Source organism: Emiliania huxleyi (genome assembly GCF_000372725.1).
Source record: "Emiliania huxleyi CCMP1516 unplaced genomic scaffold EMIHUscaffold_1, whole genome shotgun sequence".
Taxonomy (NCBI): domain Eukaryota; phylum Haptophyta; order Isochrysidales; family Noelaerhabdaceae; genus Emiliania; species Emiliania huxleyi.
The window spans coordinates 227,089-249,427 of record NW_005202428.1 but is presented as its reverse complement, the minus strand read 5'-3'; the positions used below and the strand labels follow the sequence as shown (position 1 = coordinate 249,427).

The following is a 22,339-nucleotide window of genomic DNA, read 5'->3' as shown; positions in this document are numbered from 1 at the left end:
CGCTCGGATAGGACACCGAGCCCCGCGCCACCGAAGCAGAGGAGCGTGATGGAATGGAAAATTCATCTTCCGGAAAAAGAAAAATGATTCCTTTTCTTCGCTGTCGTATATCCCATCCCTCCCTTGGCGCTTGGCTTGTCCGTTTTCTTTCTTTCTTTTTCTCCTCATATCCTTCCCACCTAGGCGCGGCAGTCGCGGGGGGCGGGGGGCGGTGCGGTGTGTGCAATCGTGTGTTTGGCGTCATGTTGTGTGTACCTCTGGCTTGCGTTGACGCTTGTTTCTATTAACATCGAAGTCTAAAGCCGTAGCTCAAACAGAATTTTACCACCCTCCCTCGCACGACACTGGGCACGGGACTGGCGCGCACTGGCACTAACAAAGAAATACTGGCGGGGCTCTCCCTCGGCTCCTTGCCGCCTCGCACGCACACACACCTGTTCGACAAACGCCCGCGGAGTGGAAACTTGCCTTGCATCACTGCCCCGGCGCCCACGCCTCGACCTTCTTGGGCAGCAGCTGGTTCGACAGGTCATCTCCGTGGCCTAGGCAGCCGTCGTCGCCCTTGCCCCAGGCGAAGACGGCGCCGCCGGCGGTGATGGCGAAGCTGTGCACATCTCCCGCCGACACAGCGACGACGCGCTGGCCAGCAAAGGCCTCGATCTTCTTCGGCAGCAGCTGGCGCTGCTCGTCGCCGTGGCCTAGCAGGCCGTGTCGTCCGCCCCAGCTCCAGACGGCGCCATCGGCGGTGAGGGCGAGGCTGTGGGCATCTCCAGGCGAGACAGCGACGACGCGCCGCCCAGCCAACGCCTCGACCTTCTTGGGCAGCAGCTGCTGCTGCCGGTCGCCGTGGCCCAACTGGCCCAAGCCTCCCCTGCCCCAGGACCAAACGGCGCCGTCGGCGGTGAGGGCGAGGTTGTGCTCGGCTCCAGTCGACACAGCGACGACGCGCTGGCCAGCCAACGCCTCGACCTTCTTTGGCAGCAGCTGGCGCTGCTCGTCGCCGTGGCCCAGCTTGCCAAAGACTCCACTGCCCCAGCTCCAGACGGCGCCGTCGGCGGTAAGGGCGAGGCTGTGCTGCCACCCAGCCGACACTGCGACGACGTGCTGGCCAGCAAAGGCCTCGACCTTCTTGGGCTCCAGCTGGTACTGCTCGTCGCCGTGGCCCAACCGGCCTTCGCCTCCATGGCCCCAGCTCCGGACGGCTCCATCGGCAGTTATTGCGAGGCTGTGCAGACCTCCAGCCGACACGGCGACGACGCGCTGGCCAATCAAGGCCTCGACTTTCTTTGGCTGCCACTGCTCCTCCTCGTCGCCGTGGCCCAGCGGGCCCAAGAGACCGTTGCCCCAGCTCCAGACGGCCCCGCCGGCAGTGAGGGCGAGGCTGTGGTTGACTGCTGCCGACACGCTCACGGCGCGCTCGCCGCCCAGCGTCGACGGGAAGCGGGTCGGAGAGTTGAGCCGCGTCACGCCCTCGCCGTGACCCAGCAGGGCTGGAGAGTATGACAGCGCTGAGCCGCACGACGAGAGGCGCCCCTCGCCGTCGATGAAGAGGCTGTGATGAAGGCCTGCCGCCGCCCTCGCCGGCGGGTTGGACTCGCACAGCAGCGCCGAAACGCACAGCCACCGCACGGCGCACCTCTCGCCCTCTGGCTGCGCCGGCAGCTCGTAGCCGCGCTCTTGCGCCCGCAAGCGGATGCCCTCCACCGCAAGCGAGGCGTGGAAGAGAAGCGAGACGGCTGCGGCGCGAGCGATGTCGACGGGGTCGCAGCGAGAGACGACGCGCACGAGGAGGTCCGTGGGGAGGTCGAGGAGGCGGGCGGGCGGCGGCGTGTCTGGCGAGGGAGCGGCTGTGGCGGCGGGGGCGAGGCGGCGCGAGCGGCGCGAGCGGCGCGGCGGGGTGGACATCGCGAAGAAAAGAATTCAAAAAATGAAGTTCTCTCGCCGAAGAAAAGAATTCTTGAGGTACAAGCCTCTCACTTAAAATCCCTGTGTGGTGGCGGCGTGCCGTTCTCCCATCCCTCCCTTGGGTTGTGTGTTTTCTTTCTTTCTTAGCACACTGGCACGACAAGGGCGCGGACTGGCGCGGACTGGCACACACACTCAGGGTGCTGCGAACCTCCTTTCCAAAGCCTCCGAAAGCCTCAAAATCAAACAAACGTAGATCGCAATCCTGCTCCCGCGCAAATGGGGACACACGTCCCTAAATCCCATCTCGTCTCAGAGTTTGACCGTTTTCTTTATTTATTTATTGCTCCCGCGCAAAGCGGTAATCGCCAGGCAGCTGCTGGAGCTTTCCCTTGGGGGCATCCTCCTCCTCCTCCTCCTCCCCCTCCCCCTCCTCCTCGTCCTCCTCCTCCGCCACCGCCGCTGCCGTCGCTCCCGACGGAGACCACTTGCCGCGCCCTTTGACCAGATTGAGCAGCCCGGGCTCCGTGTTGCCGAAGCGAACATACGCCCCCTTCCAGCCGAGCTCTCCGTCGCCGGCCGCGTCCTTGCCCTTGCTCGCAAGCAAGCTCGTGAGCTTCAAATCGGCAACAGGGCGCCTGTGCCCCCTGCCGATGTTTGCCGCCGCCACGTCAGGTTGTTTTGGATTACTGTAACTGAGGTGTGCAGTCGGCTCCATCTCGATGATCATGCCCCACGCCGAGCGGAGGCATTTGATCAAAGGTTTGAGTAGGAATTTGTGTCTTGTAGCATGCTTTGACCGAGGGTTAACCATCGCGGCGTCGCCAAGGACGTCGTGTAGCTGGCCGCTGGGTGCCCTCTTGCCTGCCTCCACCGCCTGGCAGGCGACATCAAGGGGGAGCCCAAGGCGGCGCTGAACGGTGACGCGCATCGCCCACGCAGGACTCCATGATCTTCATATCATCACGCATGGGGATGGCGTTGAGGAAGGCGCCGGCCCCTGGTTGGCTGACGGCGACAAAACGGATCGCCTCTCGCCAGCATTTGTGGTTATTGCGTCTTCCGACCTTGTTGCCTTTGGAGGGCGCCTTGCGGCCGCCACTGCGAAGCGCCTCGCGTCACGCCCTCGCCGTGGCCGAGTAGCCCTAGGTTGTAGTGCGGCGCCGAGCCGCACGACGAGAGCCGCCCCTCACCGTCGATGAAGAGGCTGTGCCGATCGCCGGCCGCCGCCCTCGCTGGCGGGTTGGACTCGCACAGCAGCGCCGAATAGCACAGCCACCGCACGGCGCAGCCCTCGCCCTCTAGCTGCGCCGGCAGCTCGAAGCCGCGCTCTTGGCTGCGACGCGAGCGATGTCTCGGCGGGGTCGCAGCGAGAGACGACGCGCACAGGAGGTCCGTGGGGAGGTCGAGGAGGCAGGCGGGCCGACTCTCCAGCCTCTCAGCTCACCACCTTCCTCGACTTCCCTGCCGTTCTCCTGGCTCAGTCCTATCAGTAACAAGCCGCCGCCGTTGAGCTGTCATCGGGCGCGATCGAGGTGGGCTCGGCCGGCAGCACCAGCGCAGCGATTGAACGTAGCGGCGAGCAGCACGACGGGAAGGCCGACACCCGGCGGCGGCTTTGGCGCAGCGGTGGCCTTGGCGAACAGGACGACGGCGAGCGGGGTTGTTGCACGAGTATATAGGCCAAAAGCGTCGAAAATGTCCGAAAAAAGCGTCTCAGTTTGTTGCAGCTCCGCAGCCTGCGCGCGCTGCCGGGACGCACCGCTTGCTGGATCTGTGCACTCCCTGGGTCCCAGGGAGTGCGTGTATCCAACAGGAGTGAGTAGGCTCGACGCCGTACTCGAGATGGAGCTGCAGAAAGTACGCCGCCGAACGTGCCACCGACGGCGTCCTGGCGGAGGTGGTGGAGTTTGAGAACTGAGGCTGCGGAGGTGACGCCTGAGGTACCGGCCCGTGCACGGCGACTCAGCCGGCGACCGCCACGGGCTCAGACGAGACTTGTCGACTCGTTCCATCTCAGCTTCACCGTGGTCATCGGGCGTCTGTCGACGTCAGGACCACCCATACAGCTCGCGGGTTTGAGGTCGCAAGAGCCAAGATGGTGGCGTTTGGACATCCCAACCATCACACAAGACAGCCTGTAGGTGATGGCGGGACGGCGCAGTGTTTGTGGCACTCGGCAGTAGGCACCCGCGGCACAGCCCCGCTGTCGGCTCTCGCGGGCTGCGGAACCGGCCCCATAAGGGGACGGTGAGGGCGAGTGTGGCAGCTCCTGCGCTAGTATGGGCACCCTCCATCACAACACTACTGATCCTGGTCATCAGAGCTGCCAGGGATAGCGTCAGGAGCCGGTAGGAGTCAAAACCCCTCATATTTGAGACATCGTGGCCCATATACTCGTGCAACAACCCAGCGGCGCAAACTCGCCGAGGCCGCGGCCCGCGCTGGCAGCGCGAGCGCCGCTGGAGAGGGGGTCAGGGAAGGCCCTGGCGACGATGGCGGTATCGCGACAGACACGAGTCCTCGCAATCGCATTCGTCTAATGAAATCGCGAAAATAAACCCGCCAAATCATCAGGATTTCCCCGCTTGCATCATATCATGGTTTTCGCCATGACATTATGGAGTCATGATATCTCAAAGCTCGGCACGTCATTTTCACGCTCTTGAAATCACACCTTGCGATTTCACACAAAGATCACGCTCTTGAAATCACACTTGCGATTTAACACAAAGAAATCACGCTAGCCGCTCGGAGCCCGGAGCGATATTTGTTTGGCCGGTTACTACGGCAAAAATGTATATAGCTGCGCGCGCTTCTACTGTACACGCGGGCGCAACGAACATGGCTAGTACAGCAGAGCACATGCGAGGGCACCGGCGCCGCGACTTCAGACAGGCTGCTACGACTAGTGGAGAGGCAAAGCGTCTATCATGACTCTACATGCGGCGTTGGCAATCGGCGCGCCTATGGTGTGGCTCGCACCGAAGGTAGTGTACAGTCGTCCCCAACGTCGCGCGCCTACAGCCCTCTCCACCCAGACAGACAGGCTGCTACGGCTAGTGGAGAGGCAAATCATGACGCTACGTGCGACGTTGGCAATCGGCGCGCCTATGGTGTGGCTCGCACCGAAGGTAGTGTACAGTCGTCCCCAACGTCGCGCGCCTACAGCCCTCTCCACCCAGACAGACAGGCTGCTACGGCTAGTGGAGAGGCAAATCATGACGCTACATGCGGCGTTGGCAATCGGCGCGCCTATGGTGTGGCTCGCACCGAAGGTAGTGTACAGTCGTCCCCAACGTCGCGCGCCTACAGCCCTCTCCACCCAGACAGACAGGCTGCTACGGCTAGTGGAGAGGCAAATCATGACGCTACGTGCGACGTTGGCAATCGGCGCGCCTATGGTGTGGAGTCGCACCGAAGGTAGTGTACATCCAAGCGTCCCCAACGTCGCGCGTGCCTACTCTCCTCACTCGGGGCGTGTGGGTATCGGGGCCGATGCCCGCGTGGAGAGTACCTGCGGGCAGAGAGCAGCGTGCCGATGACGTTGACGTGCTCGTCCTTGGCCGCCGCGTGCAGCGCGGAGTTGGACGCGGGCACCTGGTCGAGCACGTTGACCCGGAGGAACCGACTGCATGTCGATGTTGGGGCCTGGCGCGGCGCCGGAGTCGCCGAAGTCCGCCCGTCCGTAGCCCTCCTCTGCCTCCGAGAGGGAGCGCGCGTCGCCACCGCCCGAGAGAGAGCCGCGGGCCGGAGACTCGGAGAGGTTGGACGCTCGCTGTCGCTGCTCTCGCTCGCTCAAGCCGGGCGCGTACGCGTCGTCGCTCAAGTCGGTCATGCCCTGCGACAGACACCACGGGTGTGATTCGAATGAGAACCGCGTGGCCGGTTGAGCTTCAGGTTTTGCGGGGATATGGCCGGCCGGAAGCTTGCGTCGCCACTCACGGGTTTATCACGCATCACACCAGTGAGAGGATTTCTTTTTCGCGCACGACACTAGGCACGGGACTGGCGCGCACTGGCACTAACACAGGTCGTGCGAGGGAGTTTCGTTGTAAAATTCTTTTTCGCGCTCTTTTCCACAGCTCTTCACCTTTATCAATCTATTTCCAGTAGAGTCGTTTTGGTGGCCAAGCCGAAGTAGCAGGAGGTATGTATCAACCACCGTGATCTCTATCGACAAGCAAGACTATCCGGCATCGACAAGGACAGTTGTGTGAGAGTGAGATTGGACTCAAGAGTCAAGTTTATTGTCTTCAACTAGACTGTCGTATGTATGTGTCTGCACGCGTCCGCATGCTAACCTCCATAAGTCTCTGTCCTGACACCGGCAGAGGACCTTGGCCGGCCCTGGTACGGAGCGCCTAGTCCCGGATCACTAGAATGCGCCACAAGCACGCGCCCACTCGCACGTGCAAGGGCATGGAGGTTGATGAGCACCGGTTGATCCTACGTTCCACAGGAGAAACAAGAATAGTGGCGCCGAAGGTAAAGAAAGGACCAAGGGAGCAGGGGTGGGCGTTTGAAGAAAGCAGGCCAAGAAAGGGCAAACTCCGCGCTCGTGCTAAAGGTACACATTTGCCCTGCACGCTGGTGGCAGCCATAGGTAGCAGACAAAAATACTTTATCTCTCGGGATGCGCGTTTACCGACCCACACTGCAAGCATTCAATTTCCTGTAATGCGTGCCTGTGGGAGGGGGGCTAGTGCTACAACTTAAATGCTATGGGGCTCCCCTCCGGCCGGCTAGCTCCCCCTTCCCCAGCATGGGGTGTATCACGTTGTGAGGTGGGGAGGGATCCCCTGTTCCGTCTGAACACGTGTGTTTGCGCTATGTATGATCACTGCACACTGCGGCGGTCGCGGGTCAGTCGCGGCCCGCGCGGTGTCCGCGGGGTCGGTATAATTTTTCAGTTTTCACGCTCGGGGGTAAGGTAAGGTAAGGTAAGGTAAACGTCTCCACACACACAAAGTGGTGGGGCAAGGGGGGGCGACCCTCGCATCTCCACGCCCGGGACACGAGCAGGAGCCCCACGGCATTCAAAGTGCAAGCACCGGCCCGGTGCCGTGGGTGAGCAACCTGCACCCCACTCTCTCCCTCTCCCAGACACAACCCGCACACAACCCCCACAGCGTGGACGACTACGTGTTCAGAAACACCAAGCAGCGAGGCGAGGGTGAAGGGGTAAGGGGCTGTGTGGGGCAGAATCTTCATCCGGCTTATCTGTGACTACTCCATCTAGCCTGGGGGGTCGGAGGAGGGGGGGGCAGAAGGGGTAAGATATGGGTGAGGCCAGCTAGTCGGACAGCCTCCCGTCGTTGGAATACTCCTCGGAGCGGTCGGCGTCCTCGTCGTCGTCCTCGCCCGACGCGGAGGTCGGGCGAGAGGTCTGCATCGCCTCGCCGGCTGTGAACCTGAACACGGCGTCGGCCGGCGCCGAGGCGCCGGCGGCCGTCATCAGGTGCATGACAAATCTGTCGCGGCATGCCGCATCAATCTCTCCATACTCGGCCAGCTCGGTTGCGAGCCAGTCCGAGGCGACGGTCGTCGCCACGGTCCCCTGGGGAACCTTGGCGTACACCTTGCTGGGGCCGCGCCGATACCCGTCGTCCCTCTCCGGGGGCAGCGAGTATTCGACCTCTATTTTGCCCCGGCCTGGCTGCGCGTCTGCGCAGCTGCAGTCCGCAGCCCGGCCATCACGTACTGGATGTTCTCGCGCAGCTGCGCCCGCGGGGCCTCCGCGCGCTCGGCCTCGCTCGCGGCGCGCTCGCCAGCCTCCGTCGCCCGGCGCGCCTTCTGCCGGGCCTTCTTGGCCTTGCGTGCCGCGGCTCGAGCCGCGAGCTGCTCCTTGGTGGGATCCTTCTTCTTCGGCGCGGTGCGCTCGACGTACGAGCGCTCCGCCACCTGCACCGACTCGCGGTCGCCCGCGGCCTTCTCGTGCTTCAGGTCGATCTCGATGGTCGCGTAGCCAGGCCTTATCAGCCTGACCTGCGACGCACCCCACCTGCGATCCTTGCGACCATCACCGCGTCCTCCAGTTGCACGCGATCGGAGCTATTCCAGCGTCCGCTGCGCATCCCCGGCGGCACGACGGTGGCCGGCGCTTGCGCACCAGCCCCGTCCGCCACCGGGTCCGCGGCCGCGGTCCCTGTCATAGCTACGCGCGCCATGGAGAACGGCGGGCACTTCGTCTGTGCGGCGCGGGGGTATGATAGCACGACCATGAATTCTTACTCATGATATCAATAGACCCATCATTATATCACAAATCATGTGCAAATCATGCTATTCTCCATGTTTTCATAGAGCCGGGGTTTTCTAGATGAATGCCCTTTATCAAACTCGACAATTACATGAACATGAATTAAGCCAAATCTCCGATCGTCCCCCTAGCGCCCCCTTGTTATGTAAACGGCAGCCAAGCTTGTGATGTGTGTGCCTGTATGGCGTGTGTGGCCCTCGGAGTGGCCCAGCATATGCGAGGAGGGAGGGGGGGGGGGGGGGGACGGCATGGAGGGGGAGATTAGGAAGAGCAAGGGCGAGAGAGGGCAAGGGACCGGGCGCTGGCATACCAGGGGGGGGCAGGGTGGTGGGCGGCGACCGCCGCATACCGTCGCCGCACCGACCTAGCTGCGACCGCGGTCCGTGCTGCTGCTGGCCGCTGGCTAGCCGAACACGAGATGTCGCACATGCTCGACGGCACCCGCACCGTCCCAAGACGCCTCCACATAGTACAGCTTGCCACCCCCCCGCGGGCTCCACGCGGCAGCGCTTCCAAACGGCCGTCCAGCTACTCGCCACTTGGGTGAGACGAGTGCAACCGACCCCTCGTCGAGGAGCATGAAGCAGTGGGAGCTCGCGTCAGCGTCGGCTCTTGCCATCAGGGTTTGCCGCCACTCGACGCCTTGGAGCTCCTCCTGCCGCAAGCCAGACGCGAAGATGGCGTGGCCGCTGCCGGTGCGTCCCGGCTGCAGGAGGGAGGAGTCACGAGAGGAGGAGCACAAAGCCTCGACGCAAGCAGCCGCGTTGGGCAGCACGCGTGCCTCGTCGCTCCCCGTCCAGCCGGAGCTAGGCCACGTGGCCGCGTCCTCCCGGATGAGCGCGAGACGCTCCAGCTGACCCTCACTGGAGTGTATGATGCCGGCAGACATGCGGAGCTCCTCGCCGTGGTGTAGGAAGAGCTCGGCGAAGCATGGCAGCCCGGAAGCCGTGTCGGTTGAGCACCACGCGCAGGGCCCGCCCGGGCCCGCCAGCAGAGTGGTCATGCCTTGGCGCGCAGGGTGGATGATGCCCACGTCAGTCGCGCAGGCTTCCGCGGTCATGACCCACGGGCCGCACAGTGGCCCCTCTCGGACAAGGCCCCGATCGTCGCTGTAGTGGTAAACGTTCCGCTGCGTGCACGAGTCTCGGTCTTCGAGCGGCTCGAAAATCCGCTCGGCCTCGAAGCGGTCCACGAGGTCGCCGCTCGGGCTCCAGCGGCACCAGAGGCTGCGCCAGTGCCTGGCCTCGGTGCGGTAGAGGAAGTTGTGCCAGTGCGCCGTCGCGGCAGTTGGCAGGTGCTCGACCAGCATGGCGGAGGGAGTGCTCTGACCGAGACGCGCTCCACCTTTCAATCTCGGCGCTGTGAATGTTTTCCCCCATACACCGCGACGACGTCCCGGACGCGCATCCAACACTGATCTCATGAAGCGCGGGGCGGCTAGTACCGATCCCATCGAGCTGGCTGACGAGGACTCCGACGGCGACAAGAGAAGATCTCTCTCTCTCTCACGACGACCGGCTGCCCGGAACCTCATTGAAAAAGAATTTTGCGTCCAAAAGAACCCCACGAAGTGCCTCGGGTGGGGGCTCAAAGGGTTTGTGGTGCAGTCGCCCGACGACGCGCAGGGCGCCCTCACGGTCTCCCTCAGGCCGTGCGCGACAGTGCTGCGGCGGCGGGCCGGAGAAGGGCAGAAGGCCAAGTACGGCAACTACCATATCATCAAGCTCGGGCCGATCGTCGACGGCCTCTACGATTACAGTGTTGTCTCCAACGCCTCTCCCGCCTCCCAGCTATACATCCTCACGCGAGACTGAGGTCGGGAGCGCTCTCTCCCCCTCCACAGCTGATCGCGGCTCTCTCTCTCCGGCCGACCCGTGCAAATTGGCGGCGGGCTTTGTCAACTGCTGCAACCGAACGCAATCAACCTGCGCCAGTCCAAGGACCCAAAGTATTGACGCGGGAAGGGGAACTCACGAACGCCACTCCATGTGTACACTATAGTAACTAGTATGTCAACACAGGCCGTGTGGCGACAGCCACCTCGCATTTTTCGAATCTGCAACAAAGGTAGTTTAAACAAAAGAACTCTCTCTCACAGCAGACAGGCTCGACACAGGTGCGAACTGGCGCGTGCTAGTACTATCACCGGCAAAGGTAGAAAGCCGCCGCAACCCGCAATGCGACTACAATCGAGAGGGAAAGGAAAAAGAGCCGCGGTAGGGCTGCCACAGGCGCATGTGTCACGCCGGTTGTTTTTGTCTTGCTTATTCAAAACCAATCACCCCGGCCCGCCGGTGACGTCCAAACACTTCGGCTTGAGCACGTCGAGGACGCGGTGGAGCTCCGCCTCAAACTCGGCTGCCGCGGTGCTGTCTCCTGCGCGCGCAGCCGCGTCGCGCCCCCCTCGCAGGCACGGGAGCAAGTGCGGCCAATTCGGGGGGCAGCAGCGGCGAGTGGCCGCAAGATGGGACCGCCAGAGCGGCAGCGCGTTGGCGCAGGAGCGCTGCGCGCCCGAGACAGTCATCACGTGCGGCTGCCATCGAATTACCACCAGCCATGGCTCTGGAAGATGGCAATCTCAGTGTCTCAGGGACCTCCGACCGGGACAAGTTCATCACCGATGAGCCGCTCGTCAAAGTGTCGCTCGACTACGCCGACGTGGTGAAGGGCACCCACATTGAGACAACCTTAGCAGTCTCGCACCGATGGATGCAGCCATATCAGACCAGACCCCGATGGCGAGCAGCTCAACGCGCTCAAGGGCTTCCTCAAGTCGCCCGCCGGCAAGAAGATTGAGCGCGTCTGGATTGACTCTGCGTGCATGCCGCAGGATCTCCCCAAGGGCTCGCGCAGCGCGGAGGACGCGGCCGCCTTTAAGAGGAGAGGTGAACTTTTTTTCTGTTTTTTTTCTTGCCGACTGTTTCTTCTTTCTGGCGGCATGAGCGGCGCCATCCTCCCAACCCAGCTTGCCGACCTGGCTCGGGGCGACCTGGCCTCGCTGCGCGCATTCCTCTCTGGGCGGCGGACGCGCGGCACGTCGCTCGCGGCCCAGCTCGACGCGCGGCACGACACCGAGAGGCGGGACACGCTGCTCACCTGGGCCGCTCGGCACGGGCAGGCCGAGGCGGTGCGGCTGCTGCTCGAGGGCGGCGCGAGCGTCGGGGCGACGACTGGCGGCGGCGCTTCCGCGCTGTATATCGCGTGCCAGGAGGGGCAGATTGAGTGCGCCCGGCTGCTCGTCGAGGCTGGCGCGGCGACCGATCAAGCGAATGAGGACGGCTGCACGCCGCTGTTCAAGGCGTGCCAGAACAACCACCCCGAAATCGCCCGGCTGCTTCTCGCGACCGACGCTGACATCAACCAAGCGATGAACGATGGTACCACGCCGCTGTACATCGCGTGCCAGAACGGCCACCTTGAGTGCGCCCAGCTGCTGCGCGACGCTGACATCAACCAAGCCGATGAGGAGGGCACCACGCCGCTGTCCATCGCGTGCTACATGGGCCACCTCGAGATCGCGCAGCTGCTCGTCGAGGCCAACGCGGCGGCCAACCAAGCCGATGACACAGGCGCCACGCCGCTGTACATTGCGTGCCAGAAGGGCCACCTCGAGATCGCCCGGCTGCTCCTCGAGGCTGGCGTCGCGATGGACCAGGCGGACGAGGACGGTGTCACGCCGCTGTTCGCAGCGTGCCAGAACAACGAGCTCGAGGTCGCCCGGCTGCTCCTCGAGGCTGGCGCGGCGGTGGCTCATGCAGACGCTAAAGGCTTCACGCCGCTGTACGACGCGTGCTACATGGGCCACCTCGAGATCGCGCGGCTGCTCGTCGAGGCCAACGCGGCGGCCGACCAAGCCGATGAGACAGGCGCCACGCCGCTGTTCGTTGCGTGCCAGCAGGGCCAGGTCGAGTGCGTTCGGCTGCTTCTCGAGGCTGGCGCGGCGGTCGACCAAGCCAAGCAGAACGGCGCCACGCCGCTGTTCATGGCGTGCCAGCAGGGCCAGCTCGAGTGCGCCCGGCTGCTTCTCGAGGCCGGCGCAGTGGTCAACCAAGCCAAGCAGAGCGGCGCCACGCCGCTGAATATCGCGTGCCAGAAGGGCCACGTCGAGATCGCCCAGCTGCTCCGCGAGGCTGGCGCGGCAATCGACCAAGCCGATGAGCAAGGCGCCACGCCGCTGTTCTTGGCATGCCAGAACGGCCACCTCGAGTGCGTTCGGCTGCTCCTCGAGGCTGGCGCAGCGGTAAGCCAAGCCCGCAACGACGGCGCCACGCCGCTTTTCATGGCGTGCAACAGTGGCCACCTCGAGGTCGCCAAGCTCCTCTCCTCCTACAGCGCCTCCCGCGCCGCTACGCCCTTCGGCACGCCCGAGGAGATTGCAAACAGCCAAGGCCACGCCGACCTCGCCGCCTGGCTGGTCGCCAGCCGCGGCTGGACGCCGCTCGCGCACCTTGAGACCCTCACCGCCGCCCGCGCCACCTCCCTCCTGCGCAGCGGCGCAAGCTTGCACGAGGGCGAGCCGACGCCGCTGAGGCGCGCCGCGGGCGGCGAGGGCGAGGCGGCGGCGCTGGTCCGGCGGGCGGCGGCGCCGTGGTCGCCGGCAAGCCACTCGCTCTTCCCCGCGGCGGCCCGCAAGAGGGCGGCGCTCCTCGTCCGCTCGATCTACGAGATCCACGAGCGGTACCACCTCGACTCGGCCGGAGCCACGAACGGCATCGCGGCGCTCGACTTTGGCCACTGCGTCTTGGGCTTCGCCATCACGCGCGAGATGGAGTAGGGGCCTTTTGTGCGCAGAGCAGCACTTGGTCGCGCGGTGATCTCGGTCATGCGGATCGGCTACCTGGATCGTCTCGGTTGTAACATGTGCGTACATTCACATTGGTCGGCTCCAGCCTCCACAACTGTAAACTCCGTCCCCGTGGTGCGTGGATGCCGGGTGGGGTGCCTTACTTTAAAGCCGTAGTGGCACGCAGCGGCGCTGCTGTGGCGCCGAAGCGGGGGAGATGCCAGCGCCGGCGTAAAAGGCGAGCGGCCTCGGGCCAGAGGGGCGGGTCCGGAGCTTGGGCGGCACCAAGGGCGATGAGGAGGAGGTCCCCGCGGCGAAGGCGGCGGCAGCGAAGGCGGCGGTCAGCAAAGGCGGCCAAGCGCGCTCACTTTCGTTGTCGCCGTCGCAGCTGGAGTCATCACTGTCCTTGCTGAGGGTGCCAGCAGCGAGAAGGACGTAGCGAAACTCGTCCTCCGCATCGGGCTGCCCAAAGGTTAGCACGCTTCCCTCACGCAGCTGGGCGCTCGCCACCTCCTCGGCCGTAGACTGCAGGAGGACCGGCTCGCCACCCGGCTGCTGCACGCGGCAGCCGCTGTTACGCGAGACGTCTTCGAGCCGGACGCTGCGGCCGTCTGCGGCGACGTGGAGCGAGGCGTGGAAACGCGAGATGCGCTGCGTATCGTGCGGGACAAGGGCAACGCCGCTCGACGCGTCGCGACCGACTGTCAGCGTGGCGCCGGGAGGCAGCGCGATCGGCGACGGCCGGCCTGCGCGAGCCCCGTTGACCCCCGCATCCAGCGCTAGCTCCAGCGGCCAGCGTGCGCTCCAACGGCTCGGCGCGGGGGACAGCGCCGGCGACGACGACTGGCTTCCGAGCCGCGAGAGCTCTGCGCTTAAGTGGTGGATGTCGCGGCTCTGCTGGCTGATGCGCGAGCGCTGCGACTGCACCCTGCTGCGCAGCTCATCGACAGTGCCGTAGGTGTTTGGCTCGGTGGAGACGGAGATGTGGAGCAGGAGGCAGCACGAGTCGATCAGCGTGCCGCTGGGCGAGCGCAGGTGCAGGCAGCGGTAGCCGCAGCGGAGGGAGCCGAGCATCGCCGTCTCGTACGCCACCAGCCGCCCCTCATCCTCCACCACCACCCGGAGGATGGTCTGGTGAGGCTCGGCCGCGCGTCTCGAGCCGAGTCGCAGAGCCGCGCCGCGCCAGCAGCAGCATGTGCACCAGCAGCAGCAACATCACCACCAGCAGCAGCACCAGAGAGAGACAGTGCAGTGTGACAGCAGCGCAGAAGCGCTCGCAGAGCGGCGCGCAGCGCCGCGCACGCCACGCCGCGGGCGGTCGGACGAGCGCAGCGTACGTCGGCCGCGAGCCGCGTCGCCAGCCGTCTCGCGAGAGAGCGGCGCCGCCGCGTGCGCGCAGCAGCCGCCGCGGCAGAGGCGAGCCGCGGCGACGTCCGCACAACCGATAACTGCCATTGGCGGTTCAAGATTCGAGAACCCCCTTTTGGTGGGGTTTCCACGTGAGACTGTTTGCAACTAGTCGCACGCCCGTGCGGCCCTCCCCCGTGTCGTTGGGCACGCCGACTGAGGTGACGCCCGTGTCGATGCCGGAGCCTCCGGTGATGGTACGAGGGAGCATCGCCTGCCTCCAGCCCAGGTCTTTTTGTAATTGTGTCACGCCGGTTGTTTTGTCTTGCTTATTCAAAACCAATCACCCCGGCCCGCCGGTGACGTCCAAACACTTCGGCTTGAGCACGTCGAGGACGCGGTGGAGCTCCGCCTCAAACTCGGCTGCCGCGGTGCTGTCTCCTGCGCGCGCAGCCGCGTCGCGCCCCCCTCGCAGGCACGGGAGCAAGTGCGGCCAATTCGGGGGGCAGCAGCGGCGAGTGGCCGCAAGATGGGACCGCCAGAGCGGCAGCGCGTTGGCGCAGGAGCGCTGCGCGCCCGAGACAGTCATCACGTGCGCGAGGCGACCCCGCGCGACGAGGAGTAGCGTGTGGTGGGCCCCGAGCAGGCCGTCGGACAGCTGCAGCAGCTGGCCGTAGTGCGCCGCGCTGGTCATCAGCTGCCGCCGCCGCTCCGCCTCGTCGCCCGCCGCGTGGGCGGCCTCCCACGCCGCGTCGGCGGCGTCGGACATGGCTCGGAGGCGCGGCTCGGCCGCAGCGCGCCTGGAGAAAAACGAAAACGCTCGCGCAAAAGAAATACGCGGAGGCTGGTGGCGCGGCTCGGCCGGGGCGGCGTGGCGGAGTATCAGCGGCTGGTCTGTCCTGTGGTTAGAGTTATTGCTACTGAGCTGTGACGATGGCCGGATACTGTGGTAGGCAGCGCACCTCGCCTCCCCCTCTGCAACCAGCCACTCCTCGAGGGCGCGGTCGCAGCCTCGCGGCGTCGGTCCGAACGGGTGCGGCGCCAGCGCGAGGGCGCGCTCCGCCGGCGGCGCCGTCAGGTCGGCCACATAGCTGATGACGACCTCCTCGCCCGGTTCGATGGCGGTTACGGCTCGGACGCAGACACAGAGCGCGCCGTCCGGCGTGCGAAACCCGGTCTGCGTGGCGTTGGGCGAGCAGCTGTGGTTGATCATCGCAGCGCATGGGCAGAGCGCCTGCTCGTCCAGCAGCGCAAACGCGTTGCGGGCGACGACGTGCAGAAGCCGGCGCGCCTCCTCGGCCGGCTCGCTCGCTGCCGCGGCTGCCTCGCGCAGCGCAGCGACTGCCTCCGCCTCCTCGGCGTCGGCCGAAGTCTCGATCGCTGATCGCGGCTCAAGGCCACGCGTCTTGCCGGCCAGGCCACGCTCCAAGAGCACTCGCGCGAGCGACGCGGCGACGAGCCACGAGGATGCGTCCGACGAAGGCGCGGGCAGCGGAGAAGAGGCGAGCGCCGCCTCGCACAGGACCGGCGACCCGGCGGCAAACCCTCGCGTCGCAAAGAGGCCGCGGCCTCTCTCGCCGGAGTCGCGGACCTCGTGGAGCGAGGCGTCGGGCCACATCGCGCGCGCTGATCGATCTGTCCAGGGGTGCTGGGCCTCGGAGACCCAGCCTCGCGAGCCCGCGCGTGCCCGGCCCAGTCTTCACAGCCTTCTCGAGGAGAGAGAGAGAGAGAGAGAGAGAATTTTATAATTCTCTCTCTCCTTCTCGAGGTTCTCGAGGTGGATATCCTTTGGCCCAGAACCCCGGAGTCAAGACGCGCAAGAACAGACAGTCGAGAGAAGGGGGAGAGACAGCAACGACAGTCAGAAGTCAGCGCTGGGTCCCAGGAAGGCGAATGCGATGACGGCCTCTAGTGTGAGCTCTAGCTAGTGAGCTCAAAAGAAAAGAAAGAAAGCAAAGATTAGGGAGGGATGGGAGGACGGCACGCCGCCACCAACCACACAGGGATTTTAAGAAGAGGGGTGTGGTGCGCTAGCCGTCGCCCACCCTTGTGAGCTCACTCATACGCACGCCGGCAGATCGCGACTATATACACACAGCTAGTTAGGAGCCGACCGACCCCTCGCGTCCGGTGCTCACCGACGGCCGGGCGGGCCGCCCGCCCACGCGCCGCCTACGCGCAGCGCGTGCGCCGCAAACTCGCCCGCCGACAGCGCTGGCCAGTCTCCATCGGCCGTCGCGAGAGGCCTGCCCGGCTGTCGCCGCGGGGCCCCCACGAACACCACCCACGCGTCGGATGCGGTGCCGCGCGCGAACTCGCGCGCAAAGTGCACGCCCCACGCCCGCCGCAGCTTCGTAGCGAAGTAGGACCGCGCCTCCTTCGCGCTACGCGCGCCGATCCGCCTCCAGTGCTGCTTGGATGCCGACTCCACCACAGTCTGTGTGAGCGCAGCCTGCACCAGGTGGATCGGTGCCAAACGAGCGCAGCACGGAGGACACGGCGCCCCTCGAGCCGTTGTTCCATGCCTGCACGTGCGGCTTGGCATCGAGCGCCGCCGCCCGCGCCTCATAGTCGCGCTGGACCAGGTTCGCCCTGTCGGCGACAGCGCCGCCCTGGCCATCGTCGCGCGCCCGAGCGCTCATGTAGTGAGGCCCGCCGCGGTGGATGGTCTTGCCCTCGAGAAGGTGCTCCGCCGGTGGCTGCTCGGGCCCGCGCTGCACTGTCGTGCCGCGCCACCGGACAGACGGATGCGCCTGGCCTCGTGTGCCCGTGCAGCGCGTGCCGTGCGGGACTCGCGCAGCTTGCAGTGCAGGCGCCCATCCGGCACGATGCCGTTCTTGCCGCGCGTGCCAGCTGTGCCGTTGAGTGTGACAGGCGGGATGACGGCGCTGAAGATCTCGCGCGGCTCCTCCTTGCCGCGCAGCCCCGCGTGCAGCGCATCACCGATCACGCGTGAGAAGATGTCGTCGTGGCAGTTGCCGTGGGCGCGGTCGTTGAGCGTCGCCAAGCCCAGCTGGACGCCAAAGGCATCGCAGACTCGAGGAGGGCCGCGGCCGGAGCAGGCGATGCTCTTGCCAGCGAGCGCGCGCACGGCTGGGCTCTCCCGGCCGAGGTAGGTGCAGAAGATCTCGCGGAACTCGCGCGCCTCGCACCGGTTCTGAGCCGAGGGCCATGAGCTCACCCACGCGGACAAGAACGAGTCGACGGCCAGCCACGCCTCCCGCCGCGTGTCGCCGTGCGGCAGCCCGAGGATGCTGCGGCTGAGCTGGTTGCGCTTGACCTGCTCCCGCTGCTGCGTCAGCTGCCGCTGTAGCCCAGCGCTGCCGGCCCGCCCGTTGCCAGCCTCGGGAGCCCGGAGATCGAGAGGCCCCGCGACGCCCTCGCCGCGGACCTCGCGCTGCATGTTTGTGCCCTCCCACGCCGTCTTGAAGGACTCGCCCGTCGGCGTCAGCTGCCCCAGCTGCGCGCCGAGCGGGTTGACGTTGGTGGTGCAGCCCGAGAGCTTCTCGGAGATGATGGAGGGGGTGATGAGCTTGAGCTTGGGGACGTCGGCGAGCATCTTGTACGTGATCTTGTCGAACAGCACCAGGTTCGACAGCTTCTCCTTCACCTTGCCCTTCGACCACTTCTTCTTCTTGGCCTTGCCGCCGCCGCTGCTCTTGGCGCTCTTCTTCGGGTCCTCCTTCTTCGGCGCCATGGCTGAGGACACAGGGGGCACGCGGATGGGGCGGTCGGTCCTCGAGCACTCTGGGCGTATGGGCGTGAAGGTGCCGCCGGACGGCTGGGCAACAGCCGAGAGAGCGAGGCCCTCGCTGCCGGGGTGGCCGTCGCGCACGCCCTTCTCTCCCCCTGCACGCCCTCTCTGTCGTGAGAGAGGCTTGCGGCGGGTGCGCTCGACGCGACCGGGCCGGCCAGCACCCGCGGTGGCACACTAGGAGGGAGCGCACGAGAGGCGCGCTGCTAGTGTGGCGGCAGGGCGAGCACCAGCGTGGAGACGAGCCAGAGCAAAAGAAAAACGTGGCTGATCCCTGCGCGTTTCTGAGCCCCGAGCGCCAGGTCTGACGAGCTTGTGGCCGGCTCACGAGAGAGCTTGCGGTGGGTGTGCGCTCGACGCGCACGTCACGAGACCGGGTAGCTGCAGGCGAGCACGCCCTTCCTTGCTTGGGTGGGTATTCGTATTGGCGCGGCGCTAGGCGCGGCGGCGGTGGGCGACCCGAAGGGTGGTGGAAGCTGGAGCGGCCATGGCGGGAACCGAACCTCTGTCTCTGGCGGCCCTCCCGCCAAACAGGGATCTACAACGCTGTCTTAGGGTCCGACAGGTTCGGCACCGGGCACACCGCCTCGGTATACAAAATGCGCCTGCGGGCGGACCCTCACAGATCACAGATCACCAGCGCCCTCTCTCGCGCGTTTCGCATGGCGTCTCCCTCCTCTCCTGTAGCGTAGACACCAACGTTACTAAGCGGCACATGCGCGCACACAGCGGGCGGGGCCTCCTCGCACTAGAGAGTACAAGCGGCGCATGCGCACAAAGCGGCGGGGCATCGCTCCCACTAGAACGCCCTCTGGAACGCGAGCAGCACCCTTGACGCGGGAGATACTTGGACTCGAATTCGCGAGCGGTCGATCAACGCGTTCTCAGGTCGACAGCCGCGCCGAGCACGTCGAAGGCGGGACGACTTCGGCGGCAGAGGACGAGGCCGAGGGCGGGGCCGCAGCAGCGGTATGCACCTCAACGCCAACGGAGACGGGCGGTATCTTTGGCTCCTCAGCTTCGGCGCGCTTTTTCTTGAGGATGTAGACCAGGGCGAGGATAAAGACGAGGATAGCGGCGACGCCTCCAACTATCCCCCCAACGATCGGACCGATCTCAACATCGTCGTCCTCTGTTGCCGGCGGGGGGTTGTAGTCGGCGACCCGGTTGCCCGCAGGGGGGTTGTAGTCTTCGGTGCACTTCGCCTCGTCGCAGCCCCCCGCGTTCGTGAGACACGCGTCGATCCCTGTGCAGGCGCCATGGGCGCGTTCAGGGATCTTCGTGAAGGTAGGAATGCAGCAGGGGGGCTCAGCTGCGTTTGCTGTTTCTGCGGCGTGATCCGCCATGATAGTTGCACCGCCACAGGCGTCGTTTACGGCAAATTGAAACTGCCAAAGCACACCGGTAAACTTGCGTGTGAAAGCCTTACGATACGACGTTTGGAAGCTTTGCGATGCGAGCGTAGACAGAGCCGACGCTGTAGCTCCGGTGAAAGACTTCGACCGACTGTACCCGACTGCCAGAGAGCCCTTGACAGAGGGTCCGCCGACGGCCTTGCCCTTGCCAGCCGAGACGCCAATTCCGAGGCGGACATCGAGGCCGTTCCTGATCGAGTTCTGAACGTCGTTTTGCCACGAGGTGATAGACTCCTGCTGGCTCGAGGAACTGGTGCCGACTTCCTCGGCGAACTCGCACGGCTCTGACGTGGCGCAAGATGCGACTGGCACCCAGTATCCCTCCGTTCCTTCGACGGTCGGCACGCACACGACCGGTGAAGGCGGTGGCGCCGGGGCGCAGTCGCCGCCATCGGGCTGCCCATTGAAGCTGCAGGCAATATTGTTGCACGCAGAGTCGCACGTGCCGTCGCCGATCCAGTGATCCGGGCAATCTTTGGCGCAATAGCAGTCGTACTCGTAGCAGCAGTTGTCCCAAAAAGGGCAGCAGTGATCGATAATGTCGGCGTCAGATGGGCACCACTCCTTGTTCCAGCAGTTGTAGCACACTCCGGGCTTAGCGGTCCCAAGCGTTTTTTTGGTGTTCAGTATGGTCGGCGTTTGGCCGCAGGCGAGGTTGCAATTCGGGTGAGGGAAGGAATGGTCGTTTGAGGCGAAGACGGTGATCGCGAGGACACCTAGCATGGCGCGGCAAGGCGAAGGCTGGCACGGCGAGCGAAGGGGTAGGCCGCCTTCTCGTTTGCGCTGTTGTCCTCCGGCCAATGCTCCCTCCTTTTTTTCATTCTGTCACGCCCTGGATGTGCGGTTACGGAGCCGCCCGTGACTGGCAGCTCCGCCTGATACCCACGCGAGATCCACTCGCCTGGCTTCTTGACAGTTTGTCCATTGGTGGCGCGGCCGATGCGCACGCAGTCCTCCTGTGCGACCGCGCGCTGCAGCGCAGGCGTGCCAGCTGGCACCGCCTCGACCGGGTCGATAGCGATCGAGGTCAGTTCGGACATCGGTCCTGACAATTTGACACTCAAGGGTTTCGGCCTGATTGCCCCCCCGGGCGAACCCGACGCCGTGAGAGAAGAATTTCGGTACTACACTGGGTGCGCTTAGCTCCTGGAGAGGTTACTGACTGCACTCCAAGTGCTCCAAGTGCCCCCCTCGCACTGGCACTGCAGCTAGCTCAGCCATCCTTAGGTAAGATGGCTGTGTAGGAGCGAGCACAGCCATACTGCTTCCACATTCCGTTTCCGAGGTTAGCCTTGGCGCTTGGGCTCGACCGCCGACCCACCTTGACTTTTTCATTTCCCCCGCAAAGGCGCGCGATATGGAACTCTTATGCGACCACCTGACATCTTTTTTGATATACGGTGGAGTAAGCACATCCGGGTAGTGGAACTCCAAAAGATATGGCTTTTTAATTCATCAGCCACTTCTTCTCCCCTCCGGGCCTCCGGCCGGCCTGCTACTCGCAGATGTTGTTGCACTCGTTCTTGTTGCGGCGCGACCGCCGGGTGAGGTCGGAGCAGCCTCGCCGGAAGCCGCGGATCGCCCGTGACAGCGCGGGGTGCGGCGCGGCGTTGGCAGCCGCGGCGTCGAGCACGCCCTGGCTAGCGGGATCGCGCCGCGCCGCGCCCGGCAGCGCGGAGGGCGGAGGCAGCCGCAGCGAGACGAGCAGCATCGGCTCGTCGCCCGCGCGCGCGGCGAGGATGGCCTGCGGGGACAGTGCCGGGGCGGAGAGGTCGGGGGCGGCTCGGACACCTCTCTGAGAGGCCGCCGCAAGCGCGAGCGGCGGCGCCGGCAGACGCGTCGCGGCGTGTCGTGGGCGTGTGTGCGCGATGTGTCACCAGAGGAGGGTGCGGATGCGCCAACGGGTAGGAGGCAGTGGGGCGCCCCGGTGCGGCGCAGCAAGTGTCGGAGGTGTGTCGGAGGTGTGTCGGAGGTGTGTCGGAGGTGTGTCGGAGGCGTGTCTCGGAGGTGTCTCGGAGGTCTCTCGGAGGTGTCGCAGAAGTGTCTCGGAGGTGTCTCGGCACCGCGCCTCGACCGCCGCCGGATCGACCGGCTTCGAGAGGTCGAGCGGGCGGGCGGGCGGCGGGCGCGGCGCGGCGGCGAGTGCGGCCTCCGCCTCGGCAGGGGTGGCGAGGGGCGGCTGCTCGCACGAGCCAATCCGCAGCACGCACCGCCGTCCGTGGGCGGTGTGCAGGTGCCAGAAGCAGCGCGAGGAGAGGCTCTCCTCGCGGCCGAGGGAGCGGCGGGCCACCTGATCTCGGCCGACCTCGGGTGACCTCGGGAAATCTCGGGTGATCTCGCCGCGGCCGGGGGAGCGGCGGGCGACCTGGCCCTTCGCGACGTCGGTGCAGTTGAGGGCCTACGTGCTGAATACGCCAACCTCAGGGCGGGGGTACGGTCTTGTGCAGAGTCTTCGGAGCGCCGCGCGAGTCCGAGGGCCACGAAGACAGTGAGTACAGCGGAATACGGCGGAGTACAGCTGAGTACGCCTCCTCCCGAGCGCCGGTCGGAAGACAAGAGTGCGTGCGCCTTCCGGCTTCTAGGGTTGGGGTGCGGGCATGGCGAGCGCGCGACCGGTGAGCGTAGCGAGCCCGCCGAGGACGGCGTGGACAGCATTCAAGCTCTCCCACGGCTGCGGCGGCAGCGGCTGCGACGCTTGCCCGTCCACCAGCCCCACCAGACCCGATCCGGTGCCGCCGCTCTGGCCTCTGCCGCCGGCGACGCGCCGGACCGCGCCTGCTTGGCCGCACGGCTGCGCGAGCGTCGTCGTGGACGGCGTGTCCGGCGCAGATGCCTCCCCGCCCACCCCCTCGCCCACCCCGTCTCCCACCCCC

General features: G+C 65.6%; 4 protein-coding genes across 4 annotated transcripts; 2 read left to right on the top strand and 2 right to left on the bottom strand.

Annotated features, from left to right (window-relative positions):
* Positions 1–7,201: 7,201 nt before the first annotated feature.
* Positions 7,202–9,476, bottom strand: EMIHUDRAFT_94777 (hypothetical protein; the record flags this gene model as incomplete). Its single annotated transcript, XM_005793868.1, has 3 exons — positions 7,202–7,580; positions 7,610–7,893; positions 8,595–9,476. 3 exons carry the CDS (start codon positions 9,474–9,476, stop codon positions 7,202–7,204), a joined length of 1,545 nt encoding a protein of 514 aa, XP_005793925.1.
* A 112-nt stretch (positions 9,477–9,588) lies between these two features.
* Positions 9,589–9,981, top strand: EMIHUDRAFT_193801 (hypothetical protein; the record flags this gene model as incomplete). Its single annotated transcript, XM_005793867.1, has 1 exon — positions 9,589–9,981. The coding sequence occupies one exon, from the start codon at positions 9,589–9,591 to the stop codon at positions 9,979–9,981; it is 393 nt and encodes a 130-aa protein (XP_005793924.1).
* A 1,518-nt stretch (positions 9,982–11,499) lies between these two features.
* On the top strand, positions 11,500–12,942 carry EMIHUDRAFT_349079 (hypothetical protein; the record flags this gene model as incomplete). Its single annotated transcript, XM_005793866.1, has 2 exons — positions 11,500–11,544; positions 12,329–12,942. A coding segment is annotated over one exon (609 nt), but the record flags the coding sequence as incomplete, so codon positions are not given.
* A 1,698-nt stretch (positions 12,943–14,640) lies between these two features.
* EMIHUDRAFT_193798 (hypothetical protein) lies at positions 14,641–15,915 on the bottom strand (the record flags this gene model as incomplete). Its single annotated transcript, XM_005793865.1, has 2 exons — positions 14,641–15,097; positions 15,260–15,915. The coding sequence occupies 2 exons, from the start codon at positions 15,913–15,915 to the stop codon at positions 14,641–14,643; spliced, it is 1,113 nt and encodes a 370-aa protein (XP_005793922.1).
* Between the last annotated feature and the right edge of the window lie 6,424 nt (positions 15,916–22,339).